The sequence below is a fragment of the Sorghum bicolor genome, chromosome 9 (assembly GCF_000003195.3).
Source record: "Sorghum bicolor cultivar BTx623 chromosome 9, Sorghum_bicolor_NCBIv3, whole genome shotgun sequence".
Classification (NCBI taxonomy): Eukaryota; Viridiplantae; Streptophyta; class Magnoliopsida; order Poales; family Poaceae; genus Sorghum; species Sorghum bicolor.
The window spans coordinates 48,278,632-48,305,440 of record NC_012878.2 but is presented as its reverse complement, the minus strand read 5'-3'; the positions used below and the strand labels follow the sequence as shown (position 1 = coordinate 48,305,440).

At 41.3% G+C, this 26,809-nt stretch overlaps 3 protein-coding genes across 6 annotated transcripts; 2 read left to right on the top strand and 1 right to left on the bottom strand.

The window, feature by feature from the left end:
• Positions 301-13,352, top strand: LOC8085098 (ARM REPEAT PROTEIN INTERACTING WITH ABF2). Of its 3 annotated transcripts, XM_021447639.1 has the most exons (20): positions 302-471; positions 502-730; positions 822-988; positions 1,473-1,645; positions 1,728-1,848; positions 1,956-2,030; positions 3,598-3,692; positions 6,173-6,248; positions 8,006-8,113; positions 9,990-10,118; positions 10,306-10,374; positions 10,446-10,505; positions 10,599-10,722; positions 10,815-10,954; positions 11,868-11,931; positions 12,027-12,106; positions 12,260-12,324; positions 12,463-12,580; positions 12,663-12,787; positions 12,873-13,352. In XM_021447639.1, exons 1-20 carry the CDS (start codon positions 391-393, stop codon positions 12,979-12,981), a joined length of 2,208 nt encoding a protein of 735 aa, XP_021303314.1. In that variant the 5' UTR covers positions 302-390; the 3' UTR covers positions 12,982-13,352. The 3 variants fall into 3 exon arrangements, with proteins under 3 accessions (XP_021303313.1, XP_021303314.1, XP_002441060.1); XM_021447638.1 differs by having other exon boundaries at positions 301-730; positions 822-982; XM_002441015.2 differs by having other exon boundaries at positions 302-730.
• On the top strand, positions 15,579-18,406 carry LOC8076870 (cyclin-P3-1). Of its 2 annotated transcripts, none has more exons than XM_002441014.2 (3): positions 15,579-15,839; positions 16,836-17,260; positions 17,901-18,406. In XM_002441014.2, the coding sequence occupies exons 2-3, from the start codon at positions 16,851-16,853 to the stop codon at positions 18,202-18,204; spliced, it is 714 nt and encodes a 237-aa protein (XP_002441059.1). In that variant the 5' UTR covers positions 15,579-15,839; positions 16,836-16,850; the 3' UTR covers positions 18,205-18,406. The 2 variants fall into 2 exon arrangements, with proteins under 2 accessions (XP_002441059.1, XP_021303124.1); XM_021447449.1 differs by lacking the exon at positions 15,579-15,839 and adding an exon at positions 15,858-15,993.
• LOC8076869 (kinesin-like protein KIN-14J) lies at positions 18,496-23,443 on the bottom strand. The gene is made up of 13 exons (XM_002439715.2): positions 22,589-23,443; positions 22,390-22,476; positions 22,204-22,301; positions 21,857-21,950; positions 21,438-21,767; positions 21,055-21,331; positions 20,819-20,980; positions 20,460-20,675; positions 20,326-20,363; positions 20,007-20,170; positions 19,812-19,925; positions 19,665-19,706; positions 18,496-19,571 (listed from the first exon to the last, which is right to left on the bottom strand). Exons 1-13 carry the CDS (start codon positions 22,863-22,865, stop codon positions 18,795-18,797), a joined length of 2,676 nt encoding a protein of 891 aa, XP_002439760.2. The 5' UTR covers positions 22,866-23,443; the 3' UTR covers positions 18,496-18,794.

Genomic DNA, 26,809 nt, shown 5'->3' with positions numbered 1-26,809 from the left:
TCCACACACGATCTGATATGCAGTCGGCGTAGCCAGCGTAGATAAAAAAACTATGAGAGATTATTATCAAAATATCAATCAATTAGATAAAAGAATAAAAAATCATTTATTTTTCATTTTTACCTTTTCTGTCGAACACGACCCTACCGCGCCGGAATCACACTACTTGTTCCTTTTCGTAAAAAAGACTAGGAGAGGTCATTATTACCCATTGTTAAAACATCGATCATTAAATAAATATAAAAACTGTTTAAAATAAAAAAACTTTCGTTTTTTTTCCCATTTCTACATTTCTGTCGAACAGGACCCTACCGCGCCGGAATCGCACTGCTTGTGCCTTTTCCTCCTCCACAATCCGTCACGCTCTGCGCGCCGCCGTCGACCTATCGAATGGAGGCGGAGCAGCAAAAGCAGCCCCAGCGCCCGCGCCGCAAGGGGCAGAAGCGGAAGTTGGAGGACGAGGCATCCGCCGCCGCCGCCGCCGCCGCCGCCGCCGCGGTAGCCGCCGCCGCGTCCTCGCTCGGCAGCGCGGGCGCCGACGATGACAACGAGGAGGAGGACGGCTCGGCGGGCACCCCCGAGATCTGCTGCCGCCACTCCCACGCGGCGCTGGCCCGCGAGGTCCGCGTGCAGGTTGATGTCCTCGTCCGCTGCGCCTCTTCGTGGCGCCACGCCGACCGCGCCGCCGCCAAGCGCGCCACCCACGTCCTCGCTGAGCTCGCCAAAAACGGTAACCACCCTTCGCCAAACCTCACTCCGGCCGCGCCGATCCGTGCAACCGCATCCTTACCGAGTGGATCTGGTGGTTGTCAATTGAGCAGAGGAGGTTGTCAACGTGATTGTAGAGGGCGGCGCCGTGGCGGCCTTGGTGTGCCACCTAGAAGAGCCTGCTGTGGCGGCGCCAACGCAGGAGGAACAACAACTGCGGCCGTTTGAGCACGAGGTTGAGAAGGGCGCTGCCTTCGCTCTGGGCCTCCTAGCTGTAAAGGTTTTTTCATTAATTCCCTAATTGAGTTTTAGATGCACTTTTGGTACCAATGCAATTACTTGTATCATCGACAAATTTATGTTCTAAATAGGACTGTGAATTTTCAAGTTTCCTGTGGCATAGGATTACAAAGTTTAAGAACTTCAACTATCCCACATGTTGTATACAATAATTCAGAATGCCTAAACCTGTATCCTCGTATATCTGTATTTCTTGTAAAATACTGTAAGATCCAATGCCTTTGAATAGTTAGAATTAGAAAAACCTAGGAACTTCCAAGTCCTATATACTTGGTGCCTTTCTAGTCAGTCTCTAGTACCCTTCAGAAAAATTTAGGAACCTAAGATATCCTATAATCGTTCTAGTTCTGTAGGAATCTTTTAATAGTTGTGCTTTGAGCAATTGATGATTTACTCTTATGTACTTTTCATCAAATTACTATTGCTATGGTCAATAATCATTTATTCTGTGTTCACTGTAACAGCCTGAACATCAACAACTTATAGTTGATGCTGGTGCACTACCTCCTCTAGTGAAACTCTTGAAAAGGCAGAAAAATACTACAAATTCGAGGGTGGTTAATAGCGTTATCAAGAGAGCAGCTGATGCAATTACAAATCTTGCACATGAGAATAGCAACATCAAAACTAGCGTCAGGTATTGTTTTATGCCTCTTTGGTCATTTGATAACGTTTTCCTTCAGAAGTTTTCACTTGCTGAGGGTTTTGTTTTACTGCAGAATGGAAGGTGGAATCCCGCCACTTGTTGAATTGTTAGAATCGCAGGATCTTAAGGTGCAGAGGGCAGCTGCAGGTGCCTTGCGGACTTTAGCCTTTAAAAATGATGAAAATAAAACTCAGGTGAGATATCAAAATCAATGAAGGCTATAATTGTGTTTGATTTTGACATCTGAACTTGCATATGCCTTTTACACATACTCACGACATGGTGAATTCCTGTAATGCAGATTGTTCAATGCAATGCTTTGCCAACTTTGATCTTAATGCTGCGATCTGAAGATGCTGCAATTCACTATGAAGCAGTAAGTCCTTGTGCTATTCTCCAGTTTTGATATGAGGCACTGAATACTCTGATGTCAACTCCACTTCTCTAAGTGCACTTTCTCACACTGTTGAGATGTATTGTTTGATTGATTATGAGCAGGTTAATGTTGTTACAGATAAATGATCATATCATTTGAAATTGTGCCATTCTACAATTTTGCACAATCCTTAATCAGCATTTATCATTGCCGGGCCTTGTGAAATATAAAATTTTAATGCTCCATTTTGAAACTTAATGCTGGATCATAACACTGTACATTTAGTTGGGGAATTTCATGCTAGACCGTGCTTCATCCTCGATTACATGGACAATTTTGAATGTATTTCCAAAGTTGAATAAAAACTTAGTTTTGTTGGCTGTTAGCAGTTACTCCCTCCGTTCCAAATTGTAAGGTGTTTTGGCATTTCTAGATACATAGATTTTGCTACGTATCTATGTCTAAATACATAGTAAAATCAATGCATCTAGAAAAACCAAAATGTCTTATAATTTGGAACGGAGGGAGTACCTTACAGATATTATGTTGTCCTACAACACATTTATATCATAGGCTTTGCATAATTTATTCAATATTTCCTGCCATGTAAGATACTAAGATGCAGTTTGATTAATATTTTCTGATCCCGTTGATGAATTATGTTAATTTGCTTTCATGATTACCCTGAATTTGTGCACTGATATTGATCTATTACATATAGCCAACCTTAGCGAAACTACTAGCAGTGCATTTGGCAACTATTGGAAAGGGGCATGGGAATTGGTGGTGGGAGTTGTTGGAGCGAATTATGAGAATTTGATTTTAAGGCCTAATCACTTGTTTGGTTCATTTCTAAACTCTTACCCCCCAAACTCTCATTCCCTTGTACCAATTACCCCCAACCAAACGTGCTGTAGAGGTTATTGAATTGGCGAAGGTAAACATCTTGAATGCAATCAACACACTTTCTGTTTTTTTGTCAACTGGTGATAGACCTTAATGGCTGTATTAAGTTAGTTCAGGTGATCTTTGAGGCTGAAATTGAAGATTTGAAAACTTGCAATACACCCAAATAAGTTTGAGGGCCAGTGGTGCAGCCATGCAGGTTAAGCTGTATCATGGTGCATGTACATGGATGCTTGATGTATTAAATGTTTATTTGAATGCCTAAATGTGTGGCAAGTACTGAGACAACACTAGAAGGCTGAGGCTATTTACTACTTTGTTCCTGAAATATTTCAAAAAGTAATCTGCACCTGCTACTTGTAACATGTTTGCTAAGTAAACTTGATTGTAGAAGCTTATGCAAAACAAATAAATTGCATGAAACTGGTCCGAGGCTCTGAGTTACCTCCTTATATTGACTTGCTGTTCTATGCTCTTTTATCCGTTGAATAAACTTCTACATGGTGCAGGGTTACCTTTCTGTACTAACTTCCTTATCAATCCAACATGTTTGCTGATCAACTTTCATAGAATATCAGCACAATCTTGGATCTAATCTATTCATGATTTCTTTAACTTTATTGCAATGCACTCTAATGACTTTCCTCGACTGACATGTTAGGTTGGTGTCATTGGAAATTTGGTTCATTCATCACCAAACATCAAGAAGGAGGTTCTTAATGCAGGGGCACTACAACCTGTGATTGGATTATTAAGGTATGGTCATCATAGGGAAGTGCAGCTTTGTGAGGTGCATAAAGAACTTTGTAATTGTATATATTTGTTAGGTTCTGCTCCAATACTGATAGCATAGTTGTGCATGTTTTTATTGAATTATTATCACTAGCAAATATGCCCGTGTGTTGCAATGGGAAAAAGACTTTTTGTATAAAAGAGGAGAAAATAGTAAGGTTCTTAGCAGAAATGCCCGCGTGTTGCTATTGGAAAATACTAATTCTTTACATGAGAAAGGGGGACCAAAATAGATGCATATCTCCAAGTAGAATACTTATTGCAAAGGTACTCCTTCCATTCCAAAGGAATGAATGTAGACATGAAGGCTGCAACATGGTGCTCTAAGAACTCAAGCTGGTATGGGCCCAACCTAGTGTTCTAAATAAGGAATAAAACATTAAGTTTTTTGTATCCTAAAACATCACGTGTTCTGAAACGGAGGGAGTAAGATGGAAAAAAGGTAAATAAATGTCTCAAAAAGTTGGTCTGCTTCAAGGAGATCAGATAAGATCAGAGCTAAATTCTCATCCATGATGCTGTGGGTAAGTTTTTAGTGCAAGTTGAGTGAATGGCTTGGTAACAATCAACACTGCGAGTTTCTCTACATATGCATTACAGAGTAGAGTCTGATATTGATAAAGAGCTAGCTCCTTCGATTTTCATCTGTTAGTAGAGCCATCAAGAATTTCCATGCACCTACACTGGACCTACTTCTAAAATCTAGGAAACATGCCCCTTCTAAAATATAGTTGCTTGTGTGTTGATTCGACTCAATTAGCATCGATATGGTGGCTGGTTGATTGAGCAACACACATATTCATTGAGGCCAATAAACACACATTTATTGAGGCCAGTGTTCAATAATTGAATTAGATGTGAATCCGAAGAAACACAGATCGAAAAGGAGAAGAATTGCAGACCTCGCCATCAGGTTCCATGGGAGTGGGGTTGGCTGTGCTGCCTACGACTAGATCTCAACACCACTCGTTGATCGTGGAGGAAGCCAAACCTCTAGAGTCATGGACTCCATGGCCCATGGGCCTCCACTGCGACATGACAGATGCCTGGATCCGGTATCCCAGGTTGGAGGGGGAGGACGGAGCTTCCAATACTGCGCTATCGCAAGGAAGGCGAGGGGCATGCTAAGAAGCTCTACGCTTGGCCACAGAGCCGGTGCCGTCTTCTCACAGGTGTTCTCCAGATCTCCCACCGGTGGTCATGCTTCATGACTGTCGTGGGGCTAACGAACGTGTTGAAGGAGGTGTAGCAGGCAGGCGGATTCGTGAGCCAAGGGCGTGGTCTTGGACAGTTGGACGAAATTCATGATGCAGCATTGGACGAGATGGGGGAACATACGTTCATGCGTAGGGAGCGCTGGTGGGGCGATGAACGTATGAATGGGCTTGGTTGACGGACAAAATCCTGAGGAGAGAAACTTTTGCTCTTTAATACTCCCAATTGTCCAAAAAGAATGTAATTCTCTCTTCCCTAGGAGTCATACAATAAAAAGTTTGACCAAATATATTATACTAAAAAAATACTAACATTTATGATACAAAATATGTATCATTAGATTAAAATATATTTTTATAGTAAACCTAAATGGAAACATAAATGTTGATACTATTTTCTTTGAACTTAGTTAAACTTAAGAAAGTTTGACCTGTTTCAAATCTGGAATATACATTCTTTTTGGGACGGATGGAGTATTAGGTATAGATATATACTGCATCTTCTGTTGAGCATGCCTTACAAATGTTCTATTAGAGCATCTCCAACAGATTACTTATCCTGCATCCCCTAAAAGTCTATATAAGTGATCTGTTATTCGTAGTGTAGCTTTTTCTTCTCCTCCCAACAGATTACCAATACCTTTAAAGTGGATAGGGGAGAGGGAATGGATAGGGATTTTAAGTAGTTACTTAAAACTTTTAGGTATTGGAGATAGGATGAGTAATCTGTTGGAGCAACCACAATACCTTGTATTGCATATTTTTAGTATCAGGGATGAGATAAGTAATCTGTTGGAGATGCTCTAATTTTGAGGACACCAGTGTACATGAAGATTTAATGATTAAGCCAACCAAAACAATGCTGATTATTATATTTGAGCGTGGGCTAGGCCATTCCTAGTTCTATTCAGATCCTTGTCATTACCATGGCTTTGTCTTAAAGAGCGGGGGAGTAGATTGAACCCCGATTGTCCAGAAAACTCGCTGAAACCAGTTCAGTGAGGTATCCACATTTGGCGAGGGACTGGAATTTTGGGTGGGTGGCCTTCTTGTTGGGAAACTGTACCAACCAAGCGACTGGCTCCTTTCTCATCTCGTATTCTAGAATACCATCTTATTCAAATTTGTCATTGTTATTCAAGTTTTAAAGGGTGTTCTATGATTTGCTCTACACCAGCAGCTCACCTCAAGAATATCTGCTTGATGTATGAAACATTGTTTTTTTTTCAGCTCATGTTGTACAGAAAGCCAAAGAGAGGCTGCTTTGTTGCTAGGGCAATTTGCTTCGGCCGACTCAGATTGCAAGGTGCTTAATAAATGTGGAATACTTATTGTTTACATGTCTTCAGTAAATTTTGCGAATCTGCTGGTAGATTAGTCAAAAGTAAAGAAAGAATCGCACCTGAATTTGCATGGTTGTCTCTTCCACACCCCTCAGTTTGTAACTTACATTGTGAGCCCTTCTAACTTTGGACCCATTGTGGCATCAGCCCAAATCACCGTTAGCTACTTAGTTTAATTGATGGTGCTGGTGTGGCATCAAACATGGGCTATTATACTGGACTTTTTATTTTCATCGTCGCTTCCCTTTTCTTTTACATTGATCAATAAATCACTGACATGGATATGTAGATGATGCCATCAAATTGACTAATGATTTGACCAGTCAACAAAATATTTGTTTTTGCATGAGTCATTATTTATGGTGTACTCAACTGGTAGCCGTGTCTTCTTGTGAACAGTCCCTTATTGCAGTTAGGCATTATTTATGAATGTGACACTGTGACTTTCAATACCTTGTATATTTGGCAAATATTAGACTATCAACCCCCCCCCCCCCCCCCCCCCCCCCCCTTTTTTTTTTCAAGAAGTATTTATTTTGTATTACTTACTGTTCCATAATTTGATGGAATTTAGCCATCCATGTTATTTAGTTGTGATTGGAATGTATATTGCACATGTTTTAAGGTTATAGGCCAAAACCTGTGTCAACATGCCATGGAGAGCAGGTCCCATGTTTAATGCTCATGTCAACACAATTTGTATGTTAAGGTGATTTGGGCCAATGTTGCAAACAGACCTGAAGTTTAGGGGGCTAGCAAAGTAATTTGCAAGTTGAGGGAAGTTGGTGAGAGTGAGGCAACAACACAACTTTAAGGGCTAGTGGTGCAATTCTCTCTTTTTTCAGAAGTACTGGTGATTTACATATGTAACATTTAATTTATGTGTACTGTATGTTGGGATAGAAGTGAAATAAGTAGTAAAACCCATTTCTGGCCAAGCACATCAGGTGTGACAGATTCTCATTGCTGGGACTGTCTGGCGCCTTTTGAGATGATGCCTCATAGGGCCTACATCCTGCTGGCCAGTCCATGCATGACCTCGCTTATTCTCCTTGTTGCTCTTTTCCAACTATGCCTCTGCATCTCTTATTGTTGGTCTGATCTGGGTGCCACACAATCATGAATCCAGATTGGTGTGCCATATGGCAGCCTCTGCAACTGCCCTATTCGGCTGGCACACTTATCTTCTTTTGTCTAGTTAGTCCATCCTCACCCTGGTGTCTGCACGTGCCAAGTCCCAGCTCTGCCCTTACCTGCACTGCGTCTTCATCACTGTTCTTGGCAACAACACACCCTGGATTCTATGCTCAAGCTGAACCTAGCTCGGCTACCACATGCATTTCAATTGCTCCACCACTCCTGGCTTACACCACACCCTAAGCCCTCCCACACCAATAAATCATTGGATAAGATTTAAGTTTTTTCAGAAGTTAGTTTCTTTGTTGCAGAGGTAGGTTTTGCTTTATTTTTTTTAGATGTTTCCTTGGGAGATGGGAGAGGACAGCCATTGGGACCACTTGTTGTCTGTCCTTTGAGTGGATGGATGCAGAAGGTAGAAAAAGAATGAACTTAACAATTGAATATAATGTTCAGTATAAGGAAATCTAGAATGATAAATCTCATAATCTAAGGAATGACACAAAAGCAAAAAGATATAAGATGTTTTCTCCAGTTAATTCGTTTCTGAACTTGATAGATTAATATATATTTTTGTTTACAGGTCCATATTGTGCAAAGAGGTGCAGTCCGTCCACTAATTGAAATGCTACAGTCAGCTGATGTCCAACTCCGGGAGATGTCTGCTTTTGCACTTGGCAGGCTTGCCCAGGTTTAATTTTTATTTTTAATCTAACATATTTTTTTAATGTTTAAAGGTACTTTACTGTTTTCTACTCTAGAGAATCAGTGTAGGCAGTGAAATAAAAAACCACAGAAATTTTCTTGCTCTCTTACAAAATCCACACAATGTATAACTTTATCAAATTAGTTCCCTTGCTCCTCTGTTGATGGGAACTATATGTGGGGACTGGGGATGCAAAGACCATAATATGTTTAGGGCAAAACCATAGTGAGTTTGCTGGCACCACATGGACAGATTTCCAGATATGCTGGCTTATCCAGTCCATCCTAGACATGGACAGATTTCCAGATATGCTGGCTTCATGTAATCATCATGTTACTGGTGTCTGCATGTGCCAAGTCCCTTGCTTTGCACTGCATCTTCACCACTTATTGTCAACAACACACCCTGGGTGCTGCTGTGTTCAAGGTACTCTGGTACCACAAGCATTTCAATTGCTCTGCCAAGTAATTGAAGTTACACAGCTATTCTCCATACGTCGGAGCTCCTAGCCCACTGTACTGTAGCTTCCCTGCCATGGTCGAGCTCGCTTGCACTGCCATTCTCGTTGGTATAGGACATCACTGCTTCAATGAGTGTGCGGTTGAGCGCGCTGAGGTCCCATTGTCCTAGTGCGCAGGCAATCAGGGCAAGTCTATGCCGGACCCACCATTTTTGCTGCAGTCTTCTACCTGCCGTCAACCACCGGATTGGCACGCTCATGGCTGACCCGCTACTGGCCGCCATCGGACAAATTAAAACCATTCTCGGGTGGTGCTGGTAGCTCGTGGTCCCATCCATTGCCGCTGCTGAGTGCTCCCTTGGCTGAATCTGCCCCTCCACACCATACTTGTGCCTATGTTGATTTGGGGAAGAAAGAAGAGGAAGGAGATGATTCATGGGACACATGAGCCTTCGCGTCTCTGCCATGCACCCCTGCGTCCTTATGTCGTGTCACCAGGCCTTCGTCGAGGGCCACTGTCCCCTACGCTCATGCCGCTTGCCGGCACATGCGCTCACTGCCGCACACTGCCGCTCAGGGAATGGGGCAAGGAGAATGGAGGGAGGAGGGGCTAATTGCAAATTTCGTACCATGCTGACTGCTGACTCCACATGCCACATCAGATCTAAGGGCCAAACGAAGGGGTATGGACCTACTGTGAACCACATAAAGTTTATGGACCCAGAAATCAACTTTTAGAGTTGATGGGCCTAACAAAAACCCCCACATAAGTTAATGGAGTGCATTTAATTCTTTTTTTTTTGTAAGGGAATTATGTCTTTTAGTTTTTGCTCCACCATATGCTCTGACCACTAACCATGCCTATCTTAGCAGAACTTTTGAGCATTTGTAAGTCCTAAATGCTAGGTGACAACGTCCTAGCTTAGTTATCCTCCCTAGTCCAATGATGGGTGCTTGGAGCGTTCCCTGTGACTTTGGCCCCAGCTAATCGTCGATTATGTGCTAGGAGCTGGTCTGCTGTCTGACTATTAAAGACCCACTCTGTCAGTGGTACATTCTAGCAGAGTGATAATATTTGTGACGATTGCAACCAACCAAACATCGTAGCATATATTTTTCTTGTGAGATTGTTTGGCTAGTTTTATACAGAGTGCAATGCAGAGTGAACCATTTAAAAAGTTGACCCAGATACTCACTTGAGAGATTATGGACCCAGTTGAGTATCTGGGAAAAGTTTAACGATCCAACGCATTTTCGCTCTTTCATATCATATAATGTAAGGGGAAATCCCCATTCATCTTTACCTTTTACTTATGGTTAGTGGGGTTGTTTCTTTTTCTATCTTTCTTTCTTTTTTGTTTAGTTGCAACTCGTAATCTAATCTAAGGAGTCTTTTATCAGGACACACATAACCAAGCAGGTATTGCATATAATGGTGGTTTGGCGCCTTTGTTAAAACTTCTTGACTCAAAAAATGGATCGCTGCAACATAATGCTGCATTTGCCCTTTATGGAGTTGCAGATAATGAGGTAATTTACGATTTTTTTTTTCACAAAGTTTGCCATCTCTCTCAAATCTCCCTTTTCCACTTTTGGTTAATAATTCCACACTACATGTTCCTTTGTAATGGGATTAACTCATTTTTTTATATAAAATGTTTATCTTATATTTCTTATCTTCATTATTTTAGAAGCAAATCACTGTTCTTTCTTATAGGACTATGTATCTGACTTCATTAAAGTTGGAGGTGTCCAAAAGTTGCAAGATGGAGAATTTATTGTCCAGGTACATTGGCCTTCATTATATATTGGTCACTTTGTTGTGAATGCTTTTTATTAAGCTATTCTTAATTTCAGGCAACAAAGGACTGTGTGGCAAAAACATTGAAGAGGTTAGAGGAGAAGATAAATGGACGAGTAAGTTCTGCTTGCAAGGTTTCTGTATTTCGTTGTTTGTGATGTGCTTGACTTTAGTATTTATGAAGCTTGTTCCCATGTGATGGTTTACAGGTGTTGAAACACTTGCTTTATTTGATGCGAGTAGGAGAGAAATCTGTGCAAAGGCGTGTTGCTCTGGCTCTTGCACACCTTTGTGCCCCTGAAGATCAAAGAACAATTTTTATTGATAATAATGGTAAACAATTTTCCAACCGCTGAAAATTGTACCTTTTCATTTCCATTCTACTGTATGGTGTTCTTCATGAATTTAAATTGTGGGTCATCCAGGTCTCGACTTGCTTCTTGATCTTCTGATTTCCATGAGCTCAAAACATCAACAAGATGGCTCAGCAGCATTATACAAATTGGCCAACAAAGCAGCAGCACTTTCTCCCATGGATGCTGCTCCTCCATCCCCAACACCTCAGGTATGCAAAAGAATTATTAAATTTAAATTTACTTTGTATTACGTATGCTGTTTGAGTTGCAGTGACTTTATGAGCTGACTGTAATATGGTTAAAAATAGTATCACAATGGCATGATCTTCAGTGTGCTAGGATGCACATGAATTTATTTTGATTAATCATCGTGGAATGGTGCTTTGGTTGAACAAGGTATATAAGGGCCCAAACGAGTCCCTCGTAGTCCAACCTGTTGTGAATGACAGTGTGTACAACCTGCTGGAGGAAAATAAATGTTCCTCTGGCATAGGTTGTTCATTGCACTTAACTTGCAGCAGCTGGTGCCTAGCATTACTAAACATAGTTTCACTACTTGGTGGCAGAGAGTTAGCAAAAGAGTTAGCAAAGATCAAAGAAAAGGGGTTAGCACTCTCATCATCTTGGGTCCCTGGATGCCCTGGAAGCAGGGGAATGCGTGTGTGTTTGAGGGAGACTCTCCAGTGTCCCTACTACACCTAGAAACCTGAAGTTAGAAGCTCATCTCTGGACGCTTGCTGGGGCTTCCAAGCTACAGGATCTTGGGCTAAGTCAGTTGGAAACCTGAAGTTAGAAGCTCATCTTTGTTGTAACCCCCTTACCTTGGTCCTAGTAAGAGGGGCTTGTATGGACCATTTCTTTTCCCTATAGTACAAAGATATGCAGCTCTCCTGCATGTGCGATAAAAAAATATCATGTTGATAGTTTTATACTGCTTGGCATTGTGTTGAAAATTATGAAAGAATTTAGCTATCATCGGCATTTTTAACAAGATTTCCAAACACTGCCTGTATTTTGCTATCCTAAATAAAGTCATTGTTGCATTGTGGGATTTTTCCATCCTATTGTGCTGGTAATGGCTGAGGCACTGGCAATTGTTACTGAATTTATATTTCATTGCAGGTTTATCTTGGTGAGCAATACGTGAATAGTTCAACACTTTCAGACGTTACTTTCTTGGTAGAAGGTTGGTACTATTTCATGACCGTGATTTCATCAGTAGGTACTTTAAATAATTATTTTCTATCGTGTCCCAGATAATCTTAATCCCTTCTTCTACAGGAAAGCGCTTTTATGCACACAGAATTGCTTTGCTTGCTTCTTCAGATGCATTTCGTGCAATGTTTGATGGCGGGTACAGGGTGAGTTTTGACTTGCCACAACATAATGTACTTTTGCTGGTTTTAGTCTGTTGATCTCTTTCCGTAGTTGATATATTGCTGCTATATATAGTATGTTAGTTTTGAACAAACCTTGAATCTCATGTCTAATTCAAAGGTCATTTTCTTAACCAGGAAAAGGATGCAAGAGACATTGAAATTCCAAATATCAAATGGGAGGTCTTTGAACTCATGATGAGGTTAGTAAGTCGTTGACCTCCCTTCTCGTTTGGCCACGGTTCTGTTTCTGTTGATGAATCTGCAACTATTTTTCCTCTTTTATTTTTTTATGCCACTGTATGCTGGATTAAAGTCTGAAATCCTCTTTGGTTTTGCAGATTTATCTATACAGGGTCAGTGCAGGTTACCAGTGAAATTGCACAGGATCTTCTTAGAGCTGCGGATCAGTATCTCTTAGAAGGCCTCAAACGCCTATGTGAATATACTATTGCGAAGGTGACTAGAAAACCTACTCTCTATTCCTTGTTTAAACCGCATATTATATATATTAATTTGAATGCCATTATTTGCCTTGTAGGATGTGAATCTTGATAACGTATCTGACATGTATGACTTGTCCGAAGCCTTTCATGCCGTGTCACTGAGACATACATGCATCTTGTACATTCTGGAACATTTTAACAAGATCTGCACCAGAGCCGGGTACATTCTCTTGCTAATAACCTTTGATCTGAGACCAGTACGATTTCAAGTAACTCAAATATTAACACGCAATCTTGGCATGCAGTTCTCCACAGCTGATCCAGCGTGTCATTCCAGAGCTCCGCAATTTCCTAACCAAGGCACTGAGTTCATCAAGAAGTCCAAGCCCAAGCGACAGGAACTCGCAGATTTGATTTAAGTCCCAATTCATTGACACCGACGCCGTCATCTGACCAAAGTTTGCTGGAGATCCTGTACAGTAACGTTTCTGGCTCTGAGCGTTCGATGGTATCTATTGTGTGTACATGGTGGCCGGGTCCTTCAAATTAACATCAGCAGTGTAACAAACTTTTCTAAGATTTAGTAGAGGATATGGGTAAAGAGAACCTGTGTCTTAGTCATGCATCGAGCCATCGACCAGCTTACACTGGGATAGGCTGTAGTTGGATGTTCCTAATTCGTCGGTCCCAGCTTTGTTTCTGAGTTTAGTGTTTCTTTCCAGTTCACAGTTCAGTGTATGCCCCCATCTGTTTAATGTATGAAGCTTGAGCAAGTTAGAAATTGACCCCCGTAGTGATAAAGCTGTCCGTTAATCTCCTAGTGTGGAACCACCGTCTGGATTTACCGAGACAACAATGTAACATCATAGATGACATTAGATGCATGATCCGCTGGCTAATCCCGCAACTTTTCCTTAAAAAAATATTTCTACAAATCTTCGTTTTTAGAAAGTTATAAGGCTACAAACATAATTTTTATGTATAATATATATCGCGAGACATAACTAACATAACTGGGGGTGTTTAGTTCCTTTTTTTTTCCAAAAAGTTTTGAATTTTGTTCCATCATTTTGTACAACAGAACTGAACATCATGCGAATTTTTTTTGGCAAAAAAGTGGTTATTCTTCATTTTGAATTTTCACCCCAATGGACAAAAAAAAAACCAAAAGGAGCTTCAAGAGGCTCTCATGAAGGCAATAAATTCTGTATTTTGGATTCTGTATTTTGGATGGAACTAAACATGACCCTAAAAATTTTGCCATTTTGCATTTCATCATTTCAAAGTAGTTGGCATTTTGCATTTTGGATTCTATGGGGAACTAAACACCCCCCTTAGTCAATATGTTTTTTTTTTAAAATACTCTCTCCATACAACAACACGGTCTCCAAAGCCTAACTTTAACTCCTTGTTTCTATAAAAATATTTATCAAAAAATGGTATATGTATATTTTTACGAAAGTATTTTCAAGACAAAATCTATTTATATAGTTTTCACATTTTCAAACTTAACAACTTAAACGTTATTTATGATTTTTATTCCCAATGTTTGACTCAAAACTTGTCCAAAACAATTTTTTTATGGGTATAGAGAGAGTATACGTTATAGATGACTTGTATGATATATTTTATGAGACATAACTTATTAACATAACTTAGTCAATATGTTTTTACTATATGTTATAGATAACTTGTCATGGTAACATTTTTATATAACTTTGTAAGTCTAACTCTTGTTCATATGGCAAACTTACAACTTTTAATATAACTTTTACAAATTATAATATCATAACTTGTACACGTAAATTATTTTTGTTCAACGTATTTTTAAAAAACATATAATACAAAAAAGGAAAAAAGAAAGGGAAAAAACGAAATGCGAAAAAAAAGAAGTGAGAAAATAAATTGCGATAGAGAAAAGAAATAAAAATAATAATAAATGGAAAATGGTGAGAAAATCGAACGGACGTGGTCCTTGAACGTGACCATGCATAAATGGCTCTGACTGCAAGGCGAGAGAAATAGAGAAACATATATTAAGGTGATATGGAGCCTAATTCTTATTTTTGAGTTCCGTTATAATACACGGACGCATTTGCTAGTCAAACCTAATTACATTCTTCACTTAATTATTTATTTATAACTACTACTTCACGACAACTTTATATGATAAATACGTAAAACAAGATTCAAACTTCACAATCTTTGACTAATAATTGGTGAATAATTTTTAACTATTGTAATACAAATATAATTGATTAGATTTATGATAAAAAATACTATCAATGTTTATAATTTTATAATAATAAAAATTATAATATAGAATAAATGAGTGATCAATGACCGAACCATATTTAACTACACCTTGTAAACCGGACCGAGCAGAGAATCGTACTCCCTCAAAAAAATAAATTTCTAGAGTTGTCTTAAGTCAATTTTTTTAAAACTTTAACTAAATTTTTAAAAAATTACTAAAATTTATAGTATCCAATTAGTATTATTAAATTTATTATAGAATATATTTTTATATTATATGTATTTTATATCATAGATGTTACTATTTTTTATAAAGTTAGTTAAATTTAAAACAATTTGACCGATATGAATTTTAGAAATTAATTCTTTTATGAACGGAGGAGTAACTATATAAATGCTTTACCTTTTTCCTCTTTTGTCTCTGTCAGTCCGGATTCCTTCCACCGACACGGATATTTTGGACGTGGGAACCGCCACGAATATTTTGCTGCAACGGATAAGGAAGAACCAAACCGAAACGAAAGCGACTGCCCCGCTTTGAAGCTCGATTAAGCCGTGCGTGCTCTTCGTGCTTCGTCACATGGTGACATGGATTGCCACTACTTGTACTTGACCCGCCTTCTCTAACTACTTATTACCTACTGTACGTAATTATTACAACGTACTAATAAGTAAGTTTTAGTTAAGATGGCTTTTGTTTAGTCTTAAGAGACAGGCTACAAAACAGCCACATAATTGTGTGCCATATCCATCATTATCATGGGATAATGCCCACTATGGTGAACAGTGAGTGAGTGGCCCTTCTCCCTCTCAATACCCTCTCCCTCTCTCTCTCTCTCCTCTCTCCTCTCTCTCTCCTCGTGTGTGTGTAGCGCTGTGCGTCTTTGCATCCTCAGCATCCGGGGAGCGCCTGCTCGTTCTGGGGGGAAAGGACAGCGGCGACGGCGGGGAGGAGTTGGACCTGAAGCCCCGGATGCATTCTCCCGAGATACAGCTACACTGCTAGAGCACACTATGTAAGGAAATCTCTCTCTCTCTCTCTCTCTCTCTCTCTCTCTCTCTCTCCTGGTTTAGATCTCTAGCTACAGAACGTGCTAGTTAGCTAGCGGCGGAGGGCTCTCTCACTTGCTCCAATCTAGGCCTTGGGTCAAGATTCTGGCAACTGCTCAGGTACCCGCTGTGGTCTCTGTTCCCCTAATTTCGAGCAAGGTTTGTGCATTCGGTGTCGGTGCCGACAAAATCTAGGTGCGCAAAAGCAACGGGATTGCTCGATACTCTAGATTCGAAGGTCGTGTGGTGCGACCTTTCTGCGGGAAACGGTGTGAGATTTGTGCATCTCAACAGTTTTTTTGCTGTTCCGTGTGATTCCCCCCCCCCCTTTTTTTATTTTTATATAGCTAAAGATTTTGAAATAAAGGTGATGTTCTTCGGAACGGAAGATGATGCCAAAACAGGAGTTGGGTTTGTGTATATTTTTGGAACTATTTGCCTTTTTCTTTTCTTGTTTCATGTGAGGGAACGAAGCCCCTTCGTTCGGCTCAGGACCGTAGAGAACCATGCGCGCTATGCTTAAATCATGCTACATCTTTATTTTTCCTTTGCCTGCTATGGTTGGCGCTTGCCTACTTGGTGGTGCTGATTTAATTTGGACCAACCTCATGATGTTACTTGTCAGTTGTCTGTATGATTTTCACATGCATTCATAGAGAACAGCTAGACTTCACAATGGCCTTACAGTAGATCGGACGTAAAGAGAACAAAATTGCAGCAACCCATGTTCCTGCTCACAGCAACATATTTGGTAGCATTTTGTCGCAAAACGCATGGATTTGACATTTGACCCTGCATGGGAAACGATGAACCTATGAAGCTTTTGTGTGTGCTTGGATATTCAAAGTCTCTTATCCAAATTTAGTTGTTGTAATGTATGCATCAGTATCTAAGGCTTTTACTTATATTCCCCCTTTTATCAACAGAACGTTTGTTGAATACGAATTGCTTTGTCTTTACAGCACTAATGTTTGCCTATGACAATGGAGTCACCTACAACTGCCGCTGGTGATGAACTCGAGAGCTACTTGTCCTTGGGTTTGACAGTATCCTGCTCAGGGAAAGATAGTGCTGAGTTTCCAAAGGTTCTGTTGCTTCTCTCAGCGTATCTTGACAAGAAGGTTCAGGAGAATGAAGAGTTATTAGATTCCAGTAAAACAAAGGAGTCAACCACTATCTTTCATGGTCAGAGGGTGCCTGAACTTAGTATAAAGCTCTATGCAGAACGCATTTTCAAGTATGCAAAGTGCAGCCCATCTTGCTTTGTGCTGGGACTTATCTACATTGAGAGATATCTACAGCAACCAAACATTTACATGACGTCATTTAGTGTCCATCGCTTGCTTATTGCAAGTGTTGTTGTTGCTGCCAAATTCATAGATGATGCGTAAGGACCCACCATAACAGCTTTACAATTACATTTTCACATATGTACTTTGTATAAGAGTATGATCTTACATACTGTTAGGCTGTTAGCCATAGACTGATATCAGGTCTTCAGTAATGATACTGACCGCAGATGCAAACTCAACCTTAGAGTCAATAAACTAGCATCACTAGGAAATGTCCAAATATGATCTCTTATCATCCAGAACAACTTTACATGGTTTGTGGCCAGCTATCTTCTAGGGTATTTAAGCAATTTGCCTTCTTTATATTATATATGGAGTAAGAAATAAGAAGCCACTTTATCTCTAAATGCTAGACTGTTAGGCTGTTTGTGCATTCAGGTCTTCAGTACATTTTTTTGTTAAAGCACTAGTTAATAGGAATGCATCAGTCAATTAGTTGTAACAGGCGATAGGCCTATGGTGGAATTTAAGGAAAGGTGAAGATAAAGGGGCAGGTGTTGATGGCCAATATGCCCCAGATTATTAAGTGAATTCCACCCTGACTGTGGAAAATAAACTTATAACCACAGTTCAAATAAAAGAAAGCTGATATTGATCAAGGTTTTGTTTATTCCATAGTGAAAATAAACTGAAGAAAGTTTTCCAGTAACTTTTCTGGATACATTTTGTTTGCAGTTTTTTCAACAATGCATACTACGGGAGAGTTGGAGGAATTACCACAAGAGAGATGAATATGCTTGAACTGGATTTGTTGTTCAGTCTGGACTTCAGGCTCAAAGTGGATATAGAGACTTTTGGAAGCTACTGCTTGCAGTTGGAGAAGGAAGCTCTGGTTCTTGTTTTGGAGAGACCAATTCAGGTCCAAGCAGCCAACGTGACTAAACACCTGATTTGTAACAGCAGTGCCGATGAGACTTGCAAACACGAGCTCGTGCGGGAAAGGTACAGCAGTCAGGCTGTCCATGGTTGTAGCTGGTAAATCTGATTTGACAGAATAGTTTTGAAAAAGTGTGTGGGACCAAGGACTGATAATTCTTTTATTTGACATTTAAGAAGTTCAATTGTTCTGGTTAGTAGGGCTGTTCAAATTTTTCCGTAGTGAATTTGAGTTTGACTGGAGTCTGGCCACGCTGTTTAATTTGAAATCATCACGAATGTGATTGCCAGACCTGTTCGTGGCAGAATCTGGGTGTTCCGTGAATATGATTTAAAATTGCACAAGAGTTGTAAAGCAAGCGATTCTTAGTAATGAACAAATACAATCAACGACTTCCACGATCAATTTTAACATAGCTTTCTTGGTAACGAACAAATACAATCAACGACTTCCAAGACCGATGTTAACATATAGCTTTCTTAGTAACGAACAAATACAATCAACGACTTCCATGAACAGTTTTAACATAGCTTTCTTATCAACTAGAAAGAACTAAGCAGAATCACTTTAAAGATGCTGAAAAGAACATCGTTCTGTCCCAACACGGTTTCACTAAGAACACGACGCTTAAGGCACCATCATTCTCACCACACAGCAGCTCAGTTTGAACGTCCAAACCTTCGCTTCCAGAGTTAGAGGATAGATTGTCTTCTCTTGGTGTTGGGCACCCGCCGCGCTTTGGCGTGTATCCCCACAGCCACGTTCTCTCGCAGAGCTGCGTCGACAATGCTGATGCCCAAACCAGAAGTTGCCCGAACACGTGGAGGCGTAACTCTTTTCTGGATGCTGAAGCACAACTTCGCTGCGTTTGCAGGACCTCCTGCCGGTGCCATTCCAAGCTTCTGCTGCGGTGTGACCATTTTGTTCCACATGCCCACATTTGGAGGGCTTGTGAACTTGCTGCTGCTTCCGAAATCAAATCTCTTGAACTTTGATCCATCTGGGGTAGCATAAACAGGTCCACCACGTCCTGCTAGGGGTGTTCCTGGAACCAAATTCACACCAAGTGTGGCAACTGATCCTCTTGGCAGTCCAGATCCTCCTCTCTTCTCGTTTAGCACAGAAAAATGCTCCTTCACACAAGGCAGTATTGCGATGGATGATCGCCTCTTGGGCTGGATGGGGAGGACATGTCGCATCACCGGGGTAAGTGAAACGCGCCTTGCTTTGCCAACAGCCTTAGGATCATCCACAGGATTTGGTTTATTCATCGCCACAGGAATGTTCTCTTTGTTGTTAATTGTGGCAGCTTTGAGCCTCCATCTAGAAGGGCCTGAAGGTGGTACCAAGCTGTTATTCCTTCCCTGAGGTTGTCTCTGCCTCGTTGGAACAAGTGGCGGCCTCGAGGATCTAGCAGAATCCCTAGAAGCCCTCTTCACATTACCTAATTCATTTTCCAGCTCTCTAATCTGTACAGAGGAGTACATTTCATGAGTACAGGTTAGAATACACAGAGGGGACCAGTCTTTAGGAACTAGAAATAACTGACTCCTATTACTTACCCGTTGCTGATAATTTCTGCATGCTTGTTCAGCATCCTTCACCTGTTGCAAAACATTTTTTGTGTTTTTGTGTTAACATTTGATTCCATGACAGTAGGTATCCAGTAGGATCCAACCAAATCAATACAACGAGACTCGAGGAAATACCTTTTCATTTAGTGTCCTGAAGACATTCTCACGAGAAGCATGCTTGAGCTGCATCAGCTGCAAGCGTTGATTCAGCTGTGCATTTTCCTTTTCCTCGTGCCGTAGTTTTTCAGTCTGAAATAGATTTTATATAGTTATAATATAACCAAACTATATTGTCATAGCTATTCAGTGTGATTCGGGAGTCAAAATTACCATCTGCTTGAACTTTAAAGTTTCAGCTGGATCAACTTGCTTACGAGCAGGGCCATGTTCTACAGACCGGACTCTACTCGCAAAATTGAGTGAACTGAGAGTTTCTCCTGAATCCATAGAGCTTGGACTTATCTGCACAAACATTAGTGTCTTGCAATCTCCGCCTGTAAAAATGTTGAATGAGCAAGTTCATCACCTTGTCATTTTTTGGTACATTCTAGTACACTAATGAAATCAAATCAATAGGATATGAAACTTCATCAGTTAGATAAAAAGAACAGTGTAATTGCCACATAAGTAGTACAAGGAGAAAACTTACCTAAAGAGCTTTGGAGCAAATGAGTCAACTTGGAATTCCTAGTTGACAGAAAAAAAGGAATTGGAGGTGGTAAGACCAAGATAGTTTAAAGCAGCTAAGCAAAGTAGATACCTTAGTATGTAAATAGGACTAACCTGTATGGAATATGGGAATTTTTTGAGGCAAGGGCAGATATAACATCACCCAAGGCAGATAGTGATTTGTTGATGAACTGTGATTCTTTCAGCCTATCTCCTTCTACCCCAGTTTTAGCTATTCTCTCACTTCCAGCAAGATCAACTAGCCACATGTGGCTTCTGCTCGTCTGATAAGTCACCAAATTCTCGCTCCTAACAGTGACCCTAACCAAACTGCAAATAGAAATGATAATTGACAAAAACTTAATCTAAACGATAGGTGATCAATCTTACAAAATGGAAGTATATCATAGATTATGATTTTAATTAATTAGAACGAATAAATAACACACAAGGTGAAACACCAAAGCCCTCACCTGTGGGAGCGGCTGCTGAGTTCATTAGCATTGGTTGAGCCAACAGATCTATTTTGAGCACCAAACTTCAGTTTCTCCCAAACACCATCTATGTTATAAACTGGAGCCTCAACTAAACCATGAACTTCTTGTGTTCCATCAGCATTTTGCTTAATATCCAACCTTGAATTGCAACAAGATAACATGTTTAAGCAATGTATCTTTTCTCGCCAAAAGGAGAAAGGAAGGAATTGTACCTTTTTGATTGATCATTGCTCTCATCAAGAAGATCTCTGATCTTTTCGTTGTAAACTTCCAAGATGCTTACAGAAAATGTGTATGTAACAGATGCACTTCTTTTCTCTGAAATTCTGAACAGTTCTTCCAAAGCCCTATAATTTACACCCCTATTTTCTGGAATCCCTTCCATTGTGAAAGTTTTCCCCGTTCCTGTTTGCCCATATGCAAAGATGCAAACGTTGAAACCATCCATCACTGATCTAACAACAGGCACTGTTTCTGAAAAGACCGCCTCTGCACAAAAAGGTTGGAATATGATCGGTTAAATCCATCAAACTGAAACATGCATACTAATAGCATATTTGACAAGTCAGCTAGGTACAGTTTCAGTTAAATATACCTTGGTCATCCTCTGGGCCGAAAACATGGTCGAACTTATACGGCTTCCTTTCTTTTTCATTAGGGACAAACTGCAGCTCGGTCTCCTGTGACGGGTCAATCTCAACCACTGATACACACCCACGGGTGACCTCATCGGAGCTCAGAGGTCTGCATCTGCAGAACACCCTAATGTTACCTCTTAGCTCAATAAGCTCATTGTACAGACGCCGCCTCTCGGCACACTCATCTGTGTACTTCTTCTTCAGGCCATTATATCTGGGCTCACAGTCCTCAGAACACTTGACCACCGCCTTCTTGTACCTCTCCATGAGGTTGTTATACTTCTCCCCTACACACAAACAAAGACCAAATACCACAAATAACTATAGGAATGTTTCAAATACTTAAGCAAAGCATGTGTATGACAGTAGTGTGTACCTAGAAAGCGGATGGCAGCTGGGCGGTCAGGAGTACTAATCTCCTTCAGCCGTGGTGACAAGATAATAGAGTCCTCTCCTTGATTCCCAAACTCCTGAAGAAAAGGCACAGTGTAATCAGAAGCGAACAGCCCTATCATCTTTGCTCTTGAAACAAAGTTCAGCCATAATTGCGAATGGAGAAAAAAGAAATCAACATTTTGCTGCTCGGTTTCATGGCCTTCAAGATTTTTCTAATTCAATTTCTCTGATATGTCAGATATTTGTGAATCTATAATAAGCACGAGCAGGAATCTTGAGAATTCAAAATCGCGACAGCCACGAATTGGCATCCAAAGGAGCTCTCACCTCCATGAAGCTGCGGAGAGCCTCCCCTGCTCCTGCCATCGCCTCCTTCTTTGCCTCCTCCTCCTGCGCGACATCGCTGCCCACCGTGGCGTCCTCAACTGCGAACAATTTCCCCACCGTGAGACGGACAAAGCAAACCCTACTGGCCATCTCCTGCTAGCGTACGTCTAGACGAAGAGAACGAACCTGTAGCCTGCTGAGGCGACAGCGGCGGCGCGGGGTTCAGGTCTCCCCCAGGATCCGCGCACTCCACTGCTTCCCGCCCATCGTCATCTGGCAACCAAACACCAGGCCGTGTGAGGCGAAGAGACGCACGCCACGCCAACCGGGTACTCCCCAATAATAAAGGAACCCTACTCCTAGCCTGAGAACTAAGAAACAGTACCTCGCGTTTTCCGCGGCGGGGACGCGGCCGGCGCTGGTGAGGACGGCGGGGACGACGTGGCCGGCGCTGGTGAGGGCGGCGCCGAGGAGGATGCCCCCACGGCGACCGGATCCGGCTTCATCGCTGCGAGCTGGTGGTCGGAGGGCGGCGGCGAGGAGGAGGATGCCCCCGCGGCGACCGGATCCGGCTCCATTGCTGCGATCTGGTGGTCGGAAGGCGGCGGCGGCGGCGGCGAGGAGGAGGATGCCCCCGCCGCGGTGACCGGATCCGGCTCCATCGCTGCGATATGGTGGTCGGGGAAGAGGGGGATTCGCTCGCCGGATCTCGTTGATCTGGGGGGTCGGGGAGGCTGGCGAGGATGAGAATGAGACGCGGGGCCGGGAGGGGTTTGGGGAAGGAGCGCAGGATTCGAGTTTTGAATTGGACCGATCCGTTGGGGTTGGGGTTGGGGTTTGGCTGAAATGACCGTTGGAGAGGCCGCGCCCTTGCGGTGGGGTGGTGTGGAGCCGTCAGCCGTGGAGGCGGACGTTGCGGGGGAGCCGTAGCCGTGTGGACTGGATTTTTTTTTTTCTGTTTAAATTTAAATATAACCAATTTGTCAGTCGGCCATAGTGGATACGCTTGATTATGAGCAGAATTAGGTAAGAAATCCTACTCAATCTGCTGGATAATTTTTCTCTGGACCGTCATAGTGGTAGTGGGAGGAATTTTGCTGTTTACACCGGGCCTTGATTAACACTAAATTTTGCAAGATGACGATGTACCACGAGACTGCAACCCTATTTCACGAGAATTTTTGTGTCCCGAGAATCACGAGAAACGACATCAAATCAAACGAAATGGGAGAGGAATGTTTCTCACGATTGCCTAGAGGGCAGCTTCGAAGCGATTCTACTCCTTGGATCCCGATTGGCTACCGGGTAGCTTCGCGGCGATTCTGGTCTATTTTTTTTATATAAACAAAGACTACATAATCCTTTAAACTATGGTGGAATATTTTATCTCAAAACTATAAAACTAGATATTCTACCTTCTGACCTCAAAACCGGTCAAATAACCCCTAAAGTGGTTTTAGACGGTGGTTTGTCTTTTTTTATTTATTTTTACTGAATATTTAAAAAATCATAGAAAAATCATAAAATAAAAAATTCAATTTTGTTGGACTTTGAATGAGTAGATCTACATAATGAATATATAATATGGTATATTTTAGTATAAAGTTTTTGTTGTAACTTTAAATCTATGTTTTTCTATAATTAATAATAATAATTCATATATGTAGTTCATAAGATTCAATTATAGTAAAATTTTTATGGTGGGCTCATTATTGTATGCTTGAACTATAGTAAAAGTTTCATACCCATTGGATTACGTATAACTTAATTATAGATTTATTTGTCTTTATTCATGTTAAATCTATGCTTTATCTATAACTAAGTTATACATGATCCAATAAGTATGAAATTTTTACCATAGTTTAAGCATACAATAATGAGCCCACCATAAAAAATTTACCGTAATTGGACCATAGGAACTACATATATGAATTATTTGAATTAATTATAGAAAACATATATTTAAAGCTACAACAAAAAACTTTGTACTAAAGTATACCATATTATATATTCATTGTGTAGATCTACTTATCAGAAGTCCAATAAAATTGAATTTTTTATTTTATAATTTTTTTGTGATTTATTATGATTTTTCAAAAGTTTAGCAGAAATAAATAAAACAGAAAAAGAGAAAAATCACCCTCTAAAACCACTCGAGGGGGTTATTTGACTAGTTTTGAAAGTTCAGGGGTAGAATATCCGGTTTATAGTTTTGGGATGAAGTATTTTATCCTAGATAGTTTAGGAGTTATGTAGATTTTTTCTACTTTTTTATGCCTCCCGTACATGCTATCAATTTTAATTTTTAGTTACAATTCTTTTCTGATGTAACAAATTAAAATGGGTTGTATTTAAATTGTTCTTTGTCTAGCAAAAAATAGATTTTCTGGAACATTTTTTTATTTGTAATTTTTGTGTAAAAAAATCTTACAAATCATAATTCATCCTACTAGCCAAACAGTTTCATAAAATAATTCTGATTTATCTCCTAAAATGTTTCTTGAGAAAATCCATATTCAGAATCTAGATCTCTACCAAACACATCCTAAGTCAGGACAAAGAACTCATGGACACTATATCAAGCTAACAATTACTCCTTCTATTCCAAATTATAAGTTATTTTTTCGGCACATAACTTTTATTATGGGTCATACATGTTATATCTACATACATAGCAAAAAATATGAATTAAAAAACCCAAGTCATTTTGACTTTTTAGGTACATAATTTTTATTATGCACTTTTTTTTGAAACTGTTTTTATTATGCACTTAGATGTATGCTGTCTATATACATAGCAAAGGTTATGAATCTAAAATCCTAATGACGTATAATTTGGAACGGAGAGAGTAGCTATTAGTTCTTTTTTCCCCCTAGCTAACACATCTATTAGCTTTTTTTTTTTGGCTAACACATCTGATAGCTAATTATATGGATCCGAACATGATCTAAGAACTTGGGATAAGAACTAGTAGTACTCCTACTTACTAATTTCCTTTTACACGGAATTTCCCCGTCGATCATAGGAGTTTTTTATGCCAACGAAAGTGTTATGAACGCGGTGGATATTTGGGAGATAGATAACTAGGCCTTATGCTTTGCCAAGAGCTTGGGATAACTAGGCCTTATGCTTTGCCAAGAGCTTAAGAGAATGAGGGAGACTAGAATTGTTTCTTCATAATTCATTGCTTGATTTCCATTGTGCCTCATGGGCTGAATATAAAAGGTACATAGGACTAACACCTCTTATGCCTAGACAATATGGTACTATTCCTATAGACAAATAACTAAGAGAGACACTAATTAACACTAATGGGCTTAAGGCCCAACTAGGACACTTGCGCCCTATGGCGCCCCTCTTTATGCCCATGACATCTCCCCCGCCCTTGGAGACCCAGCTCGTCCTCGAGCTGGAGAGCTGACGCGAAATAGGGTTAAGCCTTTTACATCTCGGCTTCCCCTTTTTGTTGAATACTAAAATACAAGGATATCCACCTGGATCCCATGGGAAGAGCGCCTCTGCTGGCTTCATGTAGGCTGAAGGGTGGAGTGTGAAGCAGCTGGCTCTTATGCTGAAAGTGTCTAGCACCACGGCAGGCACAAGGATGAATGAGATAGCCTTTGATGCCTGATGCTGGATGCTGATGCGAGGTCGCTGCACTGGAAACGCCCATACTTGGACCTCCACTGCAATTGGAGCCGCAGGCCGTATCGGCGAGTCCGAGTGAATGAACACGTACGACAACGTCGAGCTGAGGAGCATGCGTATCTGCCGCACCAAGCGACGGACAAGCATTCCTCGCACTGCTGCCTGGAGGCGCACCGTTGCTTGCTCCTTCGATGCTTTTGTGGCACGAAGAGCCTGCGCTCGGCGACGTGCCAGGAGTCTCCGTGCTGCTGCCTGGAGACGTACAGCCGCCCGACATTCACGGTCCTTCTCCTTCGCGTTGATCAACTCCTTGATGCGATCCAGCTGCGTGAATATATCAGCAAAGATGCGGGAAGTGTCGTTGGTAGGAGGGGACACATGGTGGAGCAGGTCGGGGCAGAGGGGCGATGTGAAGCGCAGGTGCAGGAGCTCGGTGAAGCGACGCCACGCCGGGGTTCCTTCAGCGTGCTGGACTTGTAGGAACCAAACCCGGGCGTCATCTTCCAAATTACGGGAAACCAGCCATACCTTTTCTTCCTCCATGATGCGCTCTCGGCGGAAGTAGGAGTCGCACTGGTTGACGAAGGCCACAGGATCAGATTTCCCTGCAAATTTAGGAAAATCCATCGAGGCAAAGCGTGGCAGTGGCGGTGTGTTGTGGCGGATCTAGATCGATGATTGCGGCGGCGGCGGATGGTGGTGATGGGGCTGCGGCGCGGTGGCTGTGGTGATGGGGGTGCGGCGGCGGCTGGTGGCGTCGGCGCGGCACGATGGATGAGGTAGGCGACGCGGTGATCTGGATCGGTATCTTTTTTTTTTGAAATGGCTGATGGCGGATCGGAAGTGCTGGAGGATTCGGCTGATGGAGGATCGGAGGTGCTGGAGGAGGATCGCTGGACTCTATCGATACCAGATGTTATGAACGCGGTGGATATTTGGGAGATAGATAACTAGGCCT

Excerpts from the sequence above, each read along its gene's own strand:
- LOC8085098 (XM_002441015.2), top strand. The coding sequence starts at position 391 with ATGGAGGCGGAGCAGCAAAAGCAGCCCCAGCGCCCGCGCCGCAAGGGG. Across the intron at positions 10,375-10,445 it reads ATGGAGAATTTATTGTCCAG|GCAACAAAGGACTGTGTGGC; the intron begins GTACATTGGCCT and ends TCTTAATTTCAG. Across the intron at positions 10,506-10,598 it reads AGGAGAAGATAAATGGACGA|GTGTTGAAACACTTGCTTTA; the intron begins GTAAGTTCTGCT and ends GATGGTTTACAG.
- LOC8076869 (XM_002439715.2), bottom strand. The coding sequence starts at position 22,865 with ATGGAGCCGGATCCGGTCACCGCGGCGGGGGCATCCTCCTCCTCGCCG. Across the intron at positions 22,477-22,588 it reads CCCGCCGCGGAAAACGCGAG|ATGACGATGGGCGGGAAGCA; the intron begins GTACTGTTTCTT and ends TTTGGTTGCCAG. Across the intron at positions 19,926-20,006 it reads CTTTAAAGTTCAAGCAGATG|ACTGAAAAACTACGGCACGA; the intron begins GTAATTTTGACT and ends AATCTATTTCAG.
- LOC8076870 (XM_002441014.2), top strand. The coding sequence starts at position 16,851 with ATGACAATGGAGTCACCTACAACTGCCGCTGGTGATGAACTCGAGAGC. Across the intron at positions 17,261-17,900 it reads GCCAAATTCATAGATGATGC|TTTTTTCAACAATGCATACT; the intron begins GTAAGGACCCAC and ends TTTTGTTTGCAG.